The sequence below is a fragment of the Maniola hyperantus genome, chromosome 6 (genome assembly GCF_902806685.2).
Source record: "Maniola hyperantus chromosome 6, iAphHyp1.2, whole genome shotgun sequence".
Taxonomy (NCBI): domain Eukaryota; kingdom Metazoa; phylum Arthropoda; class Insecta; order Lepidoptera; family Nymphalidae; genus Maniola; species Maniola hyperantus.
The window spans coordinates 1004353-1021608 of NC_048541.1; the positions used below are offsets into that span (position 1 = coordinate 1004353).

The 17256-nt window shown below is 38.3% G+C and overlaps 1 protein-coding gene and 1 long non-coding RNA gene across 2 annotated transcripts in view; one reads left to right on the forward strand and one right to left on the reverse strand.

Annotated features, from left to right (window-relative positions):
* LOC138402504 (uncharacterized) overlaps positions 1-2277 on the forward strand; it is a 73040-nt gene extending 70763 nt beyond the window's left edge. Inside the window, exon 3 of the long non-coding RNA XR_011236879.1 lies at positions 2108-2277. This is a non-coding gene — a long non-coding RNA (uncharacterized lncRNA). The remainder of the gene's footprint in view (positions 1-2107) is intronic.
* Positions 1-17256, reverse strand: part of LOC117982968 (endothelin-converting enzyme homolog) — a 68645-nt gene that overhangs the window by 42806 nt on the left and 8583 nt on the right. Inside the window, exon 2 of the mRNA XM_034969410.2 lies at positions 13274-13347. Coding sequence (XP_034825301.1) covers positions 13274-13347 — 74 coding nt within the window. The remainder of the gene's footprint in view (positions 1-13273; positions 13348-17256) is intronic.

Genomic DNA, 17256 nt, shown 5'->3' on the forward strand with positions numbered 1-17256 from the left:
CAGTACATGCACTTATCAATTGCGCCACTTCATAATCATGAATGGTATCGCGCTCTGCGATACGGGCTACGTAACGCTGTCGTGCCCCTCATAAGGACTCGCTTTCCCTCTTAATTGCCGATGTTCAGCTATGAGCATGAACTTTCGCATGTTACGTGTCTCTGTCCCCGAACTGGCTTCGTTGTTATATGTAGGTACGTGCCCTTTAGGTAATATGTCAGAGAAATGCTCGCGCAACATTTTGTAGAACAAGTATTTTTACTAAAACCTGCACAGAACTTCCTTGCCCAAAATACTAATTAACAAAATATTTTACATCTTGATAATATTCAGTAGGTACCTACCTATTATAGTCTACTAAAACCATAGCACTCGTATTGTTTTGTCAGTCATTGCTGGTTAAAATATGACTGTCCATCTGACTCAACAAGTTTTGTGGCTTTCTTCAATTATGACGATGTGCCAAATTGTGATTTCCTTTGTTTAAATGTGTACCTATAGCCTATAGTTATAGTAGGTAGGTATTCAAAATATTTGATCATCATCATCATCTAAGCTAGTAACTTATAGGTACGGCTCTTGTATCCCGCCCGCCCTAGACTTTGTGACTATGATCATGTCAAACATCGGCAAATACCTACCATTTCTATGATCTTATTTAGAGCTAGCTTATGCTCGCGACTTCGTCCACGTGGACTACACAAATTTCAAACCCACATTTTTTCGAAAATCCTTTCTTAGCGGATGTCTACGTCATAATAGCTATCTGCATGCCACAGCCCGATCCGTCCAATAGTTTGAGCTGTGCGTTGATAGATCAGTCAGTCAGTTTGTCAGTCAGTCACCTTTTCCTTTTACATATTTACCTACAATATACAATGTAGGTACATGATCATCACCCATGTTTATTGGATGGAGGCAGTAAAATGTTTATGTAAACCAGAGATCTTATGGCCCTTGTAAGCACTTGTATAGGTCTTCCCTTATTCATGAGAATTCTAATGTTTCCCATAAAATATTATGTTAACATTTACTACATCCATGTAAAAGTCTATTATTGTCATCATCATCATCATCATAATCATCACGTCAAAATTTCAAATACCTTCAAAGTTTTATTTGCATATAGAGGAAATTCACGTAATTTATGATCATCAAAGATTATTTATTTTGAAACCTTATCCATAACACTGTACATTCCGTGATTTCAAAGTCTTATTCAAAAGACATCAACGAGCGCGCTTGTATTTTATGATCAACTACGTAGTAAAGAAATTGGAAAAAACCAGCCAAGTGCGAGTCAGGCTCGCGCAATGAGGGTTCCGTACTACAGTCGTATTTTTTCGACATTTTGCACGATAATTCAAAAACTATGACGCATAAAAATAAATAAAAATCTGTTTTAGAATGTACAGGTGAAGACCTTTCATATTATGATACCCCACTTGATATAGTCACTCACTTCGAAAGTTGAAAATACTAATTATTAGTTCATGACCACAATTTAGTTTTTTTTGTGTGATCTAACCCTAAATTCACGGTTTTCAGATTTTTCCCCAAATGTCAGCTATAAGATCTACCTACCTGCCAAATTTCATGATTCTAGGTCAACGGGAAGTACCCTGTAGGTTTCTTGCCAGACAGACAGACAGACAACAAAGTGATCCTATAAGGGTTCCGTTTTTCCTTTTGAGGCACGGAACCCTAAAAAGATGCAACATGCATCTTTTTTCTAATTTCTTTATATCATTATTATATCATTTTCATCTTAATAATTAATCGTCCGTCGTCCGGGCAGGGTCACTAGTCTATATAGTACTTTGATGATCAGTTCTAGTCAATTGAACATTGGTATAGTTTGCTATAGTTGTAAACAACAAACAAGCGATTGCGTGCTGCATACACACTCGCAGTTATGTATAATTATGTCACAGTCATATAGCATGCAGTCGCTTGGAGCGGCCATTATACGATAGATGTCGTGGCAATTATTTGAGCCACATCTGTCGAAACGTGATGTTCAATTTGCAGATGTAATTTGCCATATTCCATTAAGGCGATTCACCGAGGCTAAGCGGAAAAAACTGGTTTGCTAGATCAAATCGAGCCTCAATAGCTCAACCGGTATAGGAGTGGACTGAAAACCGAAAGGTCGACGGTTCAAACCCCGCCCGTTGCACTATTGTCGTACCTACTCCTAGCACAAGCTTGACGCTTAATTGGAGAGGAAAGGGGAATATTAGTCATTTAAAAAATGGCTAATATTCTTTAAAAAAAAAAAAATGTTTTAGGTATTTACTATTAAATAATGGCCTTGCTAAAAATATACAATATACCTAAAGACATTGTCTAAAGAATGTGCTACTTTCATACACAATAGGAAGTACTTCTACTTATTAAGATTTCTTTTTGTAACCTGTCATTTGTGTTTCTGTGGTGCAATAAAGTATATACATACATACATACATACATACTTCACTCGATCAAATAAAATCTTGAAATAAGCCGAAATAAAAGTCTAAAACGAATGATTTAATACTAAAATTTCTGACTTGGCAAATAATTTTTATATGAAAATATTTGTCTTTAAGTACTACAGAGAACCTGCTAAATTTTCAACAGGACTTCTATAATTAATTGAATTCAAATTTAACGTTTGAAACACAGAATTTGAACGTTGCCAAGCGGTTTACTTCAAAGCCGCGCTGCCCGCCTCGGTGACTCGCCTTAAGCTCCGTTAAACTCCATGAAGCGGTGTTACAGCCTTGTATTCAAGAGTCCTGATTTCAATGCCTTGTACGCAATCTAACTTTCTGGAGTTATTGTGCGTTTTATACAATTAAATATCACTTGCTTAAATGGTGAGAAAAAAACAAGGAAAAACAATCTACATGCCTGAGAGTTCTCCGTAATGTCTCTGTGTAGTCTACCAATCCGCACTTGGCTAGTATGGTGAACTAAGGCCCCTTCATAGATTAATATGTATACCTGGGCCCCTTCTTATTGTGAGATTAGATCCGTGATCAGTAGTGAGCCAGGCCGCTAATAGGTTATAATGATAATGAGGACAACCCACCTTCAACCAACATTAAGAATAAAATTTTAATAACTAGATACCTACTTACAAAGTATAATAAAAATATTTGTAATTAACACAAAAAAGTACTGTTTAGATTTCCAATAATAGCATACCAAAGCGAATTTTATAGCCTTTGCTAATTTGGAAATAATACGCCAAGAGCAAAAACCTATCATTTTATTACACAAACTAATTGTAGGTACAAGGCGCTAAAAAATAACAACCGATTTTGTTTAGCGGTTGTTTGGATCATTGAAATTTCAAGATAAACTCAAAGAGGTTAATTGTTTATTATTTAAATTACTAGCCACCATTGAAAATTTAATTTTGCAACTGATTGGTTAGTCTATTTTAAAACTGTAGCTGTACTAATAAAAGCACTGCTTACCTAAGAAATAGTTACCCTAGTTGAAATAGCTCAATGCTCAATGTAAATAGGTACCTTCCTAAATACTGCTTACCCTGGCTTTGAACCCTGTGCACGCCACTGTGTACTACTACTATAATATATTCTGTGGCTGTTACGTACTAAATAATGTAAAGTATACTTAAACCCAATTAATGGAAAACTGAGACTTTATCTGTTATCATGATCAACCTATTACCAAACCTCTATTGAGCACGGTTCTCCTCTCAGAATGAGTCGCGCTGGCTCAATGCGGATTGATAAACTTTAACACACCTTTGAGAACATTATGGAGAACTCCCAGGCTTGCAGGTTTCCTCACGATGTTTTCCTTTACCGCGATAAGCGATATTTAATTGCATCTAGCGTTCATGACTCTGAAAAGTTAGAGGTAGGTACGAGTCCGGGTCGAATTCTGGACCCCCCGAATAAGAAGCCGACGTCTTAACCACTAGGCTATCATCTGTTATACATAAGCGGTTTTAATAATACAATATGGTATATGTAAGACAGCAAATAGGTATATTGTTATTACACCTTCCCACTACGAGTAGGCGGGCTAGGCTTCCTAGTGTTTCGCCTAAAAAGGCTTCTTCGCGAGGTCACAGCTCATTTATTTTTCAAATCATCACCACATTTATCAAAAAAAATGTGAAAAATAGCGTGACCCTTAAGACTAGAATCCAAACTAAGTTAAACTTAAGTAAAGAAAAAACCCGCCAAGTGCGAGTCAGGCTCGCGCAATGAGGGTTCCGTACTACAGTCGTATTTTTTCGACATTTTGCACGATAATTCAAAAACTATGATGCATAAAAATAAATAAAAATCTGTTCCTTTCATATGATACCCCACTTGATATAGTCACTCACTTCGAAAGTTGAAAATACTAATTATTAGTTCATGACCACAATTTAATTTTTTTTGTGTGATCTAACCCTAAATTCACGGTTTTCAGATTTTTCCCCAAATGTCAGCTATAAGACCCACCTTCCTGCCAAATTTCATGATTTCAACGGGAAGTACCCTGTAGGTTTCTTGACAGACAGACGGATAGACAGACAGACAGACAGACAGACAGACAGACAGACAGACAGACAGACAGACAGACAGACAGACAGACAGACAGACAGACAGACAGACAGACAGACAGACAGACAGACAGACAGACAGACAGACAGACAGACAGACAGACAGACAGACAGACAGACAGACAGACAGACAGACAGACAGACAGACAGACAGACAGACAGACAGACAGACAGACAGACAGACAGACAGACAGACAGACAACAAAGTGATCCTATAAGGGTTCCGTTTTTCCTTTTGAGGTACGGAACCCTAAAAAAAGCTGAAGCCTTTTTCAACTAAGCATTTTTAACCTGTTACGTTAGTGTGATTATTTCAGTTCTAAAAAGAATTCCAGGGAAGAAACTTTCACCACCTACAATCACAGCAAAGCATTCTCCCCTGTCCCCCGCCTACATTTACGATTTTGTTTTTATACAAAACCTTGTATATGGGTCTATAGTATATGCGTACTCTTGACCTGTTGAATTTTCTGTGCTACCTAAGTACCAGTGGCGTGCAGGTCATAGAGGCATAAATGCACTGCTTACCCCAGTTGTAATAGCTCAATGCAAATTTTACATTATGACCTGCCAGTAAACAGGTTCCTACCTAACTAGTGCCTACCCTGGCTTCAAGCCCTATGCACGCCACTGCTAAGTACCTAGATAGGTATAAACTGTAAAACACGGAACTCCCAAAAATCTAAATGACAAAATATGTTTAATCGATTTTCAAAAAATATCTAGAACTACTTATAAATAAAAAATATTTTTAGTTGACTGCACATGCAACAATACGACCATTAAATTATTTATCAACAAAGGCAGTCTCCACGAAGGTCACGAGTCACGACTGATGAATAAAGAAAAGCGAAAGATCCGATCAATAAATTATCATATCCGACAGTATTTTAGTATGCGCGAGAGATGCTAAATGATTTTATGGTAAGTAAGAAGATTTGCATATTAATATTATTAAATAACATCAAGCGATAAGAAGACAAAGGGCTCTCGAATGAAACAAAAGTTCCGGCTTTTTTGCGTGAAATAGCAAGCCATAGTTTCATTATTATTATAAACTAGCTTATGCTTGCGACTTCGTCCGCGTGGACTACACAAATTTAAAACCCCTATTTTACCCCCTTAGGTTTGAATTTTCAAAAATCCTTTCTTAGTGGATGCCTACGTCATAATAGCTATCTGCATGCCAAATTTCAGCCCAATCTGTCCAGTAGTTTGAGCTGTGCGTTGATAAATCAGTCAGTCAGTCACCTTTTCCTTATATTTATTTAGACTAGCTTATTCCCGTGACTTCATCCGCGTGGCCTACACAAATTTCAATCCCCTATTTCACTCCCTTAGGGGTTGAATTTTCAAGAATCCTTTCTTAGCGTATGCTAACTACGTCATAATAGCTAGCTGCATGCCAAATTTCAGCCCGATCCGTTCAGTAGTTTGAGCTGTGCGTTGATAGATCAGTCAGTCAGTCAGCTTTTCCTTTTCTATATATTAATATAGATTTCTTAATAAAACAATAATGAGCTGTGACCTAAATCGGTAGGGCGATTGTCTAAAACCTGCATCAATCATTATTACAATCTCAATTGTTCTGATTGGCTGAATTTGTGCCATTCTTGTTGCAACAATGCATTGTAGCCAATAGTGAGCGAGCGTCAACCAATCAGAGATGATTGCGATCGTGACATTGTAGCTGTCAAACAACCGCGGTAGGGCCACAGTATTGTAATTTCACTGTGAGCATCTCTGTTTGTGATGAGTGCGGAAGATAAGGCCGATTATGCGTGTCATTGTTGTTTATACACGTGAATGTTGTCGCAATTACTGTACAGGCAATTTGTATAACAGGTATTGTATCAGCAGATTTTTTTTTTATTTATTTATTCACATACAAGTTAGCCCTTGACTGCAATCTCACCTGGTGGTAAGTGATGATGCAGTCTAAGATGATAGCGGGCTAACCTGGAAGGGGTATGGCAGTTTTTAGTAAACCCATACCCCTTTGATTTCTACACGGCATCGTACCGGAACGCTAAATCGCTTGGCGGCACGGCTTTGCCGGTAGGGTGGTAACTAGCCACGGCCGAAGCCTCCCACCAGACCAGACCAGAAATTTAGAAATTATAAAATTCCAAACCCCTGCCAGGAATCGAACCCGGGACCTCCCACTAATAAGACCACAGCGCTCACCACTGCGCCAGGGAGGTCGTCAAAACAGATTATATGGTATTGAAGCTTAATAATATGAAAGCTTTCTAAGTTTTAAATATAATAATTGCTTTATCCTTAGCCGTATTGATCACAGTTCATGGGCGGGGTAATCACTTAACATCAGGTGACCCGCCTGCTCGTTTGCTCGCTATCTCTATTTAAAAAAAAAAAGTTCACGACAGTTAGGGAACTTCTAACAAAACGACGAGGCTTCGACGTCGCTGGCAGGTGTCAAATGTTAATACATTTGACGCAAGCAAGGTAGGTCAGGTAAGGTAACCCTATATTTTGCTATGATTTTACGTTACCATAGCCTAATATTTAGGTAACACATCGCAGGATCAAACCTAGAGGTCCCTGACTCTAGTTCACTCTGGTATTGGTGGAAACTGCAGCCTTTGTATGTGTATCTATATATATAAAATTCAAAGTCCTGACTGACTGACTGACATAGATATCAACGCACAGCCTAAACCGCTGGTCCTAAAGACATGAAATTTGGAGGTTATATTCTTTGCGAAGAGTAGGTATCCACTAAGAAAGGATTTTTCGAAATTCCACCCCTAAGTGGGTTAAATGGGGGATGAAAGTTTGTATGAAAGTCGGTCATTTTTGAAGTTACATCGATGAAAATTGGTACTTAAGCTTTCAATAAAAAATTAAAAAATACGTATTTCACGATTTTTGGAAATTCTACTACCAAGGGGGTTAAATAGGGGATGAAAGTTTGTATGAAAGTCCGTCATTTTTCAAGTTATTTGCATGAAAATTGGTATTTGGATTTTCGGCAACAAATGAAGAAATATGCATTTCAGGATTTTTGGAAATTCAACCCCCACCTCAATTTTCTAAATTCCACCCGAGCGAAGCCGGGGCGGGTCTGCTAGTAGGTACATATTGCGACAAGTCGAGATCGCCCGGAGAACGCCCCGCACACCCGTACGTTACCCGCGCTATCCCACACCGGGTTAGCATGGCAGCTGTGCGGGTGTGTGGGGCGTCCTCCCGCCTCATACCCCGATTGCCATCTCGACCTGTCACGTACTATAACTTCAGAGCAAACTAGAAGTTAGACGAGACGGGTAAGTACTGTAACTTCTGTTTTTCAATAAACCAAGGTGATCTTGAGACGAGGTTTCACGCAAAAAAAAAAACATCGAGCTTTCAGATCCCCAGTATAGTTTGTTAGGGGAAGAGGGAAGCGATGATAGCCTAGTAGTATGGAACCCTCGGTGCGCGAGTCTGACTCGCACTTGGACGGTTTATTATTATCAACGCGGGATATCCGTTGAACAAATGTGTGAAGTTTAGCATTAGCACAAAGTGTTCGATGGCCTAGTTCTGCCATAGTTAGTGCTTCCAGCGTGTCAGCGATAACAACAGCAAGGTCCTCCGCCATTCAGTCATTTTTTGACCGAAACACAGTGATGTGGTTATCTCTACATAACTCAATGCTGAAACATCAAACAACAGTTTGAGGTTTTTGAGGTTTAGTTTAAGTACACTTATTAATTTTGAATATTTAATTTATAGCAAATGTCAAAAGCTGTGGTAGCCTTGTGGTTAGGACATCCGCCTTCTAATCGAGGTCGGAGGTTCGAACCCGGGCACACACCTCTAACTTTTTGGAGTTATGTGCGTTTTTAAGTTATTAAATTTCACTTGCTTTAACGGTGAAGGAAAACATCGTGAGGAAACCTGCATACCTGAGAGTTCTCCATAATGTTCTCAAAGGTGTGTGAAGTCTACCAATACGCACATGGCCAGCGTGGTAGACTATGGCCAAACCCTTCTCACTCTGAGAGGAGACCCGTGCTCTGCAGTGAGCCAGCGGCGAGCGATGGATGGATGGAAAAAGAAAGTCATTTAGGATGTCTTATAAAAGCCTAAAATTATAATTGAAGGCGGTAAATAAAAGTATATAAAGTACCATGTAGGCACATATTGCTATATTTTCTACACAAACGAAAATGATTTAAGTAGTTATTTTTACACATAAGACAATATTAAACAATCCCGTTATATTTTATAAAACAAAGAAACATTGTATTAGCGAAACACATTTGTTAGAACTTAGAATTGATAAGGCACGGAATACATCTAGAAGGGTACATAAACTTGAGTTTGTTTAAATAAAATATTAAAACATACTAGGCACTTACTTACCTTTATTATTTTACTAGCTGATGCCCGCGACTTCGTCCGCGTGGAATTAGGTTTCTTAAAAATCCCGTGGAAACTCTTCGATTTTCCGGGATAAAATGTTACATAACATTAAGTAATAATTTAAACTAAAACTAAAACCTTAAAAAATATAATATTATAACTAAAATATATTATTAAAAGGAGTCCCTTTAGGCAAGGTTCCGAAGATACTGGCAGCGTTCGCCCTTTGGATAGCTAGGCTAATTCTTTGTCCGAGGTAGCTGCCAGCTCTTCGGTCTCCTGTGATGTCGACTAACCTTTTTGCTATTTCCTTAAAAAGTTTTATAGCGACCCCACGGACCAAGGGTCATTACATTAAGTGTTTTATTATTTATTGTTATTTTTTGTTAATTTTGACGTTGAATTGTAACTGATGACTTACTATTTGATAATTTAATTACTATTTTTTACAATAATTACTTAACCTCTTAAATTTGTAAACTGATTTATTCTATTTTTATTTTTATTTTGTGATTTTACTTTTGTAATGACATTCAAAAAGTGTACTCCGTATGTACTTACTTTGAATAAAATATTTGATTTTGATTCTGATTTTGAAATAGTGCTACGGGTGGGATTTGAACGGGCGACCATTTGTTTTTCAGTCCGCTCCATTAACCGTTGAGCTAATCGAGGCTCGAGATCATGATCAACCCATCGCCGGCTCACTACCGAGCACGGGTCTCCTCTCAGGATGAAAAGCGGTTTGGCCATAGTCTACCACGCTGGCCATATATGTGCTGATTGGCAGACTTCACACACCTTTGAGAACATTATGAAGAACTCTCAGGTGTTCAGCTGCTCGATTGCGGTAGAATGACGGCTCATGCAATGTCACGATCGCAATCACCTCTGATTGGTTGACGCTCGCTCACTATTGGCTACAATGCATTGTTGCAACAAGAATAGCACAAATTCAGCCCATCACAACAATTGAGATTGTAATAATGATTAATGCAGATTTTACGAAATCGCCCTACAGGTTTCTTCACGATGTTTTCCTTCACCGTTAAAGCAAGTGATATTTAATTAGACCTCCGAATTCTAAGAGCCTCAATAGCTCAACCGGTATAGGAGTAGACTGAAAACCGAATGGTCGACGGTTTAAACCCCGCCCGTTGCACTATTGTCGTACCTACTCCTAGCACAAGCCTGACGCTTAATTGGAGAGGAAAGGGGAATATTAGTCATTTCATATGGCTAATATTCTTTAAAAAAAAAAAATATAGAAGGCGGATGAAATACATAAGCGATATGATATACCTACGTAGGTTTAATAAGTTTTACCTAACCGTTTAAGCAAAGGAAACGTTTCAGTCGCTGCGCTGCGCTGGCGCGGTTTTTGCCTCGCCATTGTCTCGATCACTTCTTGTTAGATATTACATGTGTAATTATTTCGCGTCTCACATTATTGCCGATCTAGTTGTTCGCGGCAAGATATCTGTAATCTGTATCACGCATTGTGCACTGCAGTGGAGTGTACATATGCTATACCGATAGCATGAATAAATAAATGAATTGAGCGTTATGACAGTTTTTGTAACTATTGGAAACCCGCCAAAATATCAAATTTATATTTTACGTTGGTGATATACAGGTGTGACCATCGCTAGAAAAAACGAAAACAGGTGATTATGTTATGATACCACAAAAAAGAACGCGAAAAACAAAAAATATATAAAAAAATCCTACATTTTGTAAAAGTTCACGATATACTGCAAATAAAACACCTGACTGACGCTAGAGGTCAACGAACGTTGTACAACTAGGCCACTTGGAGTCAATGTCAATGCCGCATCGTAGGCGGGGCATTGACCCGAGTTTGGCACGCTATACATTGCGTTTTATTACAAAAAAGAGGCAATGTTGTTTCTACACACAACTTTAAGACTTGCATTCTTAGTTATTTTATTGGTCTGAATTTAAAACCAGGACAAATGTAATATTCTGTAATGCATTCATCAAATAGGGTACATCAAAGCCGAGCTTAATTCACTTGTGTCTCAACTCCACCAAACCAAGTGGTTACATAAGTAAAGATACTTATGGACTAAGAGCCAGCGCGTGCCAGACCTTCGCTATTTTATACAAGCCGAAAGTTTCCCTGCGTATTGTCCCCAAAACAGGGAGGAACGATCAGCGACTATGAAGTTTGGATCATAGTGGACGACAGGTAATAAAGGTTTAAGAAATCTTACGTCAAAGTATAAAGTGTTTTCATGACGTGGTTTCTAATACTATTCCGAAGAAAATATGAACAAATTAGACTTTATTATTTATTAATATTTATTCGAATAAAAAAGATTTTTGTTTTTATTTTATTTTAAAGCCACCATGAGCCAAACTTCATAGTCGCTGATCGTTCAAGAAAAGAAAAGAATAATACAAGTGCTTTTGTATCGTCAACTACTTAGTTTACTTTACCACTGCCTGGTTCAGAATGGCGTTCCTACCGAGAATTGCGACACTCAAACTGCGGGTATCCATAATACTTTGTACATACTTAATATGATGTAGTTTGTGGAAATGCAATAAATGAAAATTGAAATTGAAATTGAATATGATCCTCCCCTGTGTTGGGGACAATACGCAGAGAAACTTTCAGCTTTTATAAAATAACGAGGGTCTGGCACGCGCTGGCTCTCTAATAGCATATTGCAACGATGCGATCTAGACTTCCTGGATATTAAGATGCCATCTTTCAAAGAAGCTATTTCATTATTTACATGATAGATAGGTACTATTTTGTGCGTAAGATAAGGCGGTAGGTAGGTAGGTGTTTATTTATTTAAGTGATTTGGGGACGCGTGAATAGTTTATTGAAGTGCTAATTTTCTTGTTTTCTTAATTTTATCTTTTTTGTACTTAGCAATTCTGCTTTTTGTATCGCCTCTTTGTTATGTAATTTATACATTTTTATTAGATACTAGATGCTTTTTTCCGTTTAGATTTAGGGTTTTAAAAATCCTAGAGGCTCTCTTTGATTTTCCGGAATAAAAATCTCAATGCAAGCTATCTCTGTACGATTCTTCGAAATGGTTAAATGGATGGATCAGGAAACGTAATAGACAGACAGACACACTTTCGCATTTATAATAATAGCGTGGATAGTACGATGCTGTGTAGAAACCAATGGGGCATGGATTTGATAAAACTACCATACAAGGGGTATGGCAGTTTTTATTAAACCGGTTAGCCCGCTTCCATCTTAGACTGCATCATCACTTACCACCAGGTGAGATTGCAGTCAAGGGCTAACTTGTATCTGAATGAAAAATAAAAAATATTAAGTTTGGGTCTAACGTCTAAATAACGCTGAACTACCTCCATACAAAATAGCCAAGAGGGCATTACAATCTAGGTACGTGAGCATTTATAACATGGTATTGGGGCCGATTCTCTTGTACACAATCTCTAAACTAAACTAAATTAACAGGTCATGATCTAGTGCCATCCTTTTCTGCAAGCAACCTTATGAAAGGGATAGCAATAGATTCAGACCTGTCATTTTAGTTTAGTTTAGAGATTGTGTACAGCGGAATTAGCCACATTGAGTCACCATTACCTACTTTCAATCTTTACAAAGGGGAGTTGCCCTTTCTTTAGGGAGCCACAACGGGTTGTGACTGTGAGCCCCGCAAGGCAGTTAGCATCTTCATGCCCACCTCTAGGCTAAGTAAAGTTAGCAATTCAATAAAGTTGGTAATTCTATACGCTTTTATAATAAGCTTCCAGAAGACATATTGGAGGTGTCTCTCAACAAGTTCAAAGTTTTCATAAAACGTAAACTTATCGAAAAATCCTATTCCAATGTAAAAGATTATTTAAATAATAAGAAAGCTTGGGAAATTGTGATAGTTCTAATAAGTTTAAGTGATTTTGTAAAGTGGTGATAATAAAAAGAATACCCGGCTTAGTATATGTTGGGCTCTTCTCAGACCTAGGCGCGTTTGGAACCCTCGGAGCTTTAGTTTTAAGTTCGCGTAAAAAACTGACACCACTTAGACATCTTACAAATACAACAACCGCCCATTAAAAAGTGTAATAAATAGGTAATAAACCTATTTTGAACAAAACATTCGACTTTGACCTTGACTTTGACATCCAAGAAAGGGTTTAAGTGTGCGAGAGAGTCCTTCAAAACTCAAAGAATTTCTAAGTACTACTTCGTCAAAACTACAACTCGTTTCAGTGTCAATTGAAGTTGCAAAATGTTCTTGCACTTATCATCAGGTAAGATCGCAGCCAAGGGCTAACTAGTATCAGAAAGAAAAAAAAGAAACTCACAGCCTCTCCTCGAGTCCGCTGGCGGAGTCGGGCAGGCGGGCGGAACGCTGGCTCTCGCTGTCGACGTCCTTGACCTGTTGGAGATTCGTCACGTTAATCTTTACGCCGACCATCTAACCAGGGCTGCTGACTACTTATAAAGAATAGAATAGAATAGAATGTTTTTTTATTCATGTAAACTTTTTAAAAGTGCTTATGAATACTTAGTCAGGTAGTTTTAATTTACCACTGGTTCGAAATGCCGTTCCAACCGACTGCCGTTCCTAAACTGATTATTGAATCGGGCGTAAGAGCCATTATTATTTGGGACGGGCAGTGCCACTTACACTAACTAGATGATAAATTTAAATGCAAACACAAAAAGACGTTTTTGTCAGGGCAGTCGTGTTTTTAGGGTTCCGTACCTAAAAGTTCCATAATAGTTCCATAATAATAATTCCGTAAAAATCTCCATAAAAATAATTCCGTACCTAAAAGTTCCATAATAATACTTTTTGGTGCCGGTGCCAATTAGCTTTAGCTGCGCGAATCGTCTAGACTTCATATTTTTATGAGACTCCACAATGGCACCTCATTGGCACCGACCCCAAAAAATATTATTATGGAACTATATTAACTCTTATATACATAATATATTCGGTAATTAATTAAATTATTTTTCAATTTTTAGTGTTTGTGTATCGAAGTTGGTTTTTATTTTTTTTGTAAAAGAAATTTATTTCACAATTTTTAGTGGTCCCATGGAATTATGCTATGACTGGTTAAAAATCTACTGTTTACTAAGCTATTACACTGATCGCGAGCAATTTACTCTTATCCGTTGAGGAGTTCCAGTATCTATCTTCGAAGATGTTCATCAGATCTTCACCAAATTTAAATGGGACCAACTTTGAAGTATACCCTTTCAAATAAAAAAAGAATTTTCAAAATCGGTCCAGGCGTCTTCGAGTAATCGGGGAACATACATAAAAATAAAAATAAAAAGATTCCGACGAATTGAGAACCTCCTCCTTTTTTTGAAGTCGGTTAAAAAGACGTTTTTGTCAGGGCAGTCGTGTTTTTAGGGTTCCGTACCTAAAAAAGGAAAAACGGAACCCTTATAGGATCACTTTGTTGTCTGTCTGTCCGTCTGTCTGTCTGTCAAGAAACCTACAGGGTACTTCCCGTTGACCTAGAATCATGAAATTTGCAGGTACGTAGGTCTTATAACAGACATTAGGAGAAAAATCTGAAAACCGTGAATTTCTGGTTACATCACAAGAAAAAAATTAAAATGTGTTCATGAACAAATATTGCTATTTTCGACTTTTAAAGTAAGATTGCTATACCAAGGTATCATATGAAAGGGCTTTACCTGTACATTCTACTCCGTAGAATCCTACTTCACCCATACTCAGAGTCGCTTAATCGTTACTTAAGTTTAGTTAGAACGAGACAGAGCTATATCTCTCACATAAATCTGTCTCATTTTTATTCTGAGTTTGGCTATTAGAACCAGATAATAATCGACAGCCCTAATATTTCACTTACGTTGCTTCATAGCTGATTTGGCTAACGTTTACCAAATTTTAATAATAAAAAAACAATTTAAGTAAGTAAGTACTTATATTTGTAAGTAATTTGAAGTATACCTACTTAACGTCTGCAACGTATTTTTCATAACGTTTTTTATCTAAATTCTAAAGCATTGACAAAATGGCATCTCAATTTGCGTAGAAGATGAGTTTTTTACTAGTGTATCTAAGGCTTAAGTAGGTACAAATTTTTGAAGCGACAATAATCGAATAGAAATTGATTCATCATGACCATAAACCTTAAATATTTTTTTTGAACATTTTTTCTTTAAATATCGTACAAGATATAACACTATCTATTTTGATTTATTTTTCATAGCAGCAATTTTGTACCAAATTTGATCAAAATCGGTTGAACGGATGGGCCGTGAAAGGCTAGCAGACAGACAGACAGACAGACACATACTTTCGCATTTAAGTATAATATTAGTATGGATTTCACGTTATAGCGGAAATAGAAATACACATTCTGTGAACTTTTCAACTCTTGCTATTAGATACAGAGATACAGCCCGGTGACAGACGGACGGACAACGGACGCTTACTTATTAATAGACTCCCGTTGACACGCTTCGGATACGGAACCCTAAAAATGGACGACTATTGCATTTTTTTAAAAGAATATTAGCCATACTTAAGCAGGACTAATATTCCCCTTTCTCCTCCAACTAAGCGTAAAGCTTGTGCTAGGAGTAGGTACTAGGTACGACAATAGTGCAACAGGTGGGGTTTTAACCGGCGATATTTGAGCTCAGTCCGCTCCCAAACCGTTGAGCTATTGAGGCTCTGATTTAATTGATGTTTAATAACAAAAAGATGCATAACAAAGAACTGTTCTATAACGCATCAGACGGTAACACCGGATAACAGATAATACAGCCGAAATGATTTCGATAATGACATCAGATGGCATTGTGTTCAAACAATGGTCGCTGAGATAAGATAGCGCGACGCTGCATAGCGCGGCCTGCGCCGATTGTATTCATCATCGACCCATCGCCGGCTCACTACAGAGCACGGGTCTCCTCTCAGAGTGAGAAGAGTTTGGCCATCACGCTGGCTATTTGCGGATTGGTAGACTTCACACACCTTTGAGAACATTATGGAAAACTCTCAGGCATGCAGGTTTACTCACGGTGTTTTCCTTCACCATTAAAGCACATAACTGCGAAAAGCAAGAGGAGCGTGCCCAGGATCGAACCCCCGACCTGCGATTAGAAGGCGGACATCCTAACTACAAGGCTATCACAGCTTACAACGGCGATTGCATTTACCACTTCATATTTTGACAATACCCACTAGGTGGACAGACGACGTCAAGAGGCACGAAACGAGGCTCATGGATCCGCTGGATTCAGGCGGCGGGGTGCAAGACCGTGGCGTATAGCCTATAGATGTTCCTTCAAGAAGCCTATTTACTTACTAAGTATGTCCAGCTGTGGGCGCATGTCGGTTGATCATGATGATGATTTTGACAATAAAACATGCTTTGCCAATCAACTCATCACTAACTCACTACTGGGAACGGGTCTTCTCTCAGCATAAGGGTTTGACTTTGGCCATAGTTTACCACCCTGGCTAAGTGCGGATTGGCAGACTTCACACGGCTTTGTGAATACTACTTATGGAGAACTCTCGGGCATTCAGGTTTCCTCAGGATATTGGCTTTCACCTTCATTCCTTCACATTCATAAATCAAGTGATAGTTCATTGTTTAAAACGCACATGAATCAGAAAAGTTAGAGGTGCATGCCCGGGATCGAACTCCAGAATCCCCGACTGGAAGGCTGACGTCTAATCATTTGGTAGGTATAGTTCTTGCAATTCACGAAGGCCACTGACTCATGCTTGTGTTTAAGTTGTATCGGTATACGTAAGGTAAATGTGTGCTTTTGCGAGCGCTTGCTCGCGACCGATTGGTCCGACATGCACGCACACTTACGCAATGACCATATAAACGACGTTACCACAAGTAAAGTTCACAAGCCTTCGTGAAGTGCAAGAACATTATCAACGCATTTTATGCATTTCATACATATTTACAATACTCTGCATTAAAAGAGAAGAATTTCTGTCGCAATATACCCATATTTTCGCGATGGAACAAATTTCAATAATTCGCTTTCCCTAAAATACCGCGTTGACAAACGGTTACAAAATTTGCAATGCAACATTACCAGCGAGGGAAACAGTAACATTACTCAACCTCAGGCTAATTAAAATAGATAAAAATAGCAAATTAGAGCCTCAATAGCTCAACGGGTAAAGCAGTGGACTGAAAACCGAAAGGTCGACGGTTCAAACCCCGCCCGTTGCACTATTGTCGTGCCTACTCCTAGCACAAGCTTGACGCTTAGTTGGAGAGGAAAGGGGAATATTAGTCATTTAACATGGCTAATATTCTTTTTT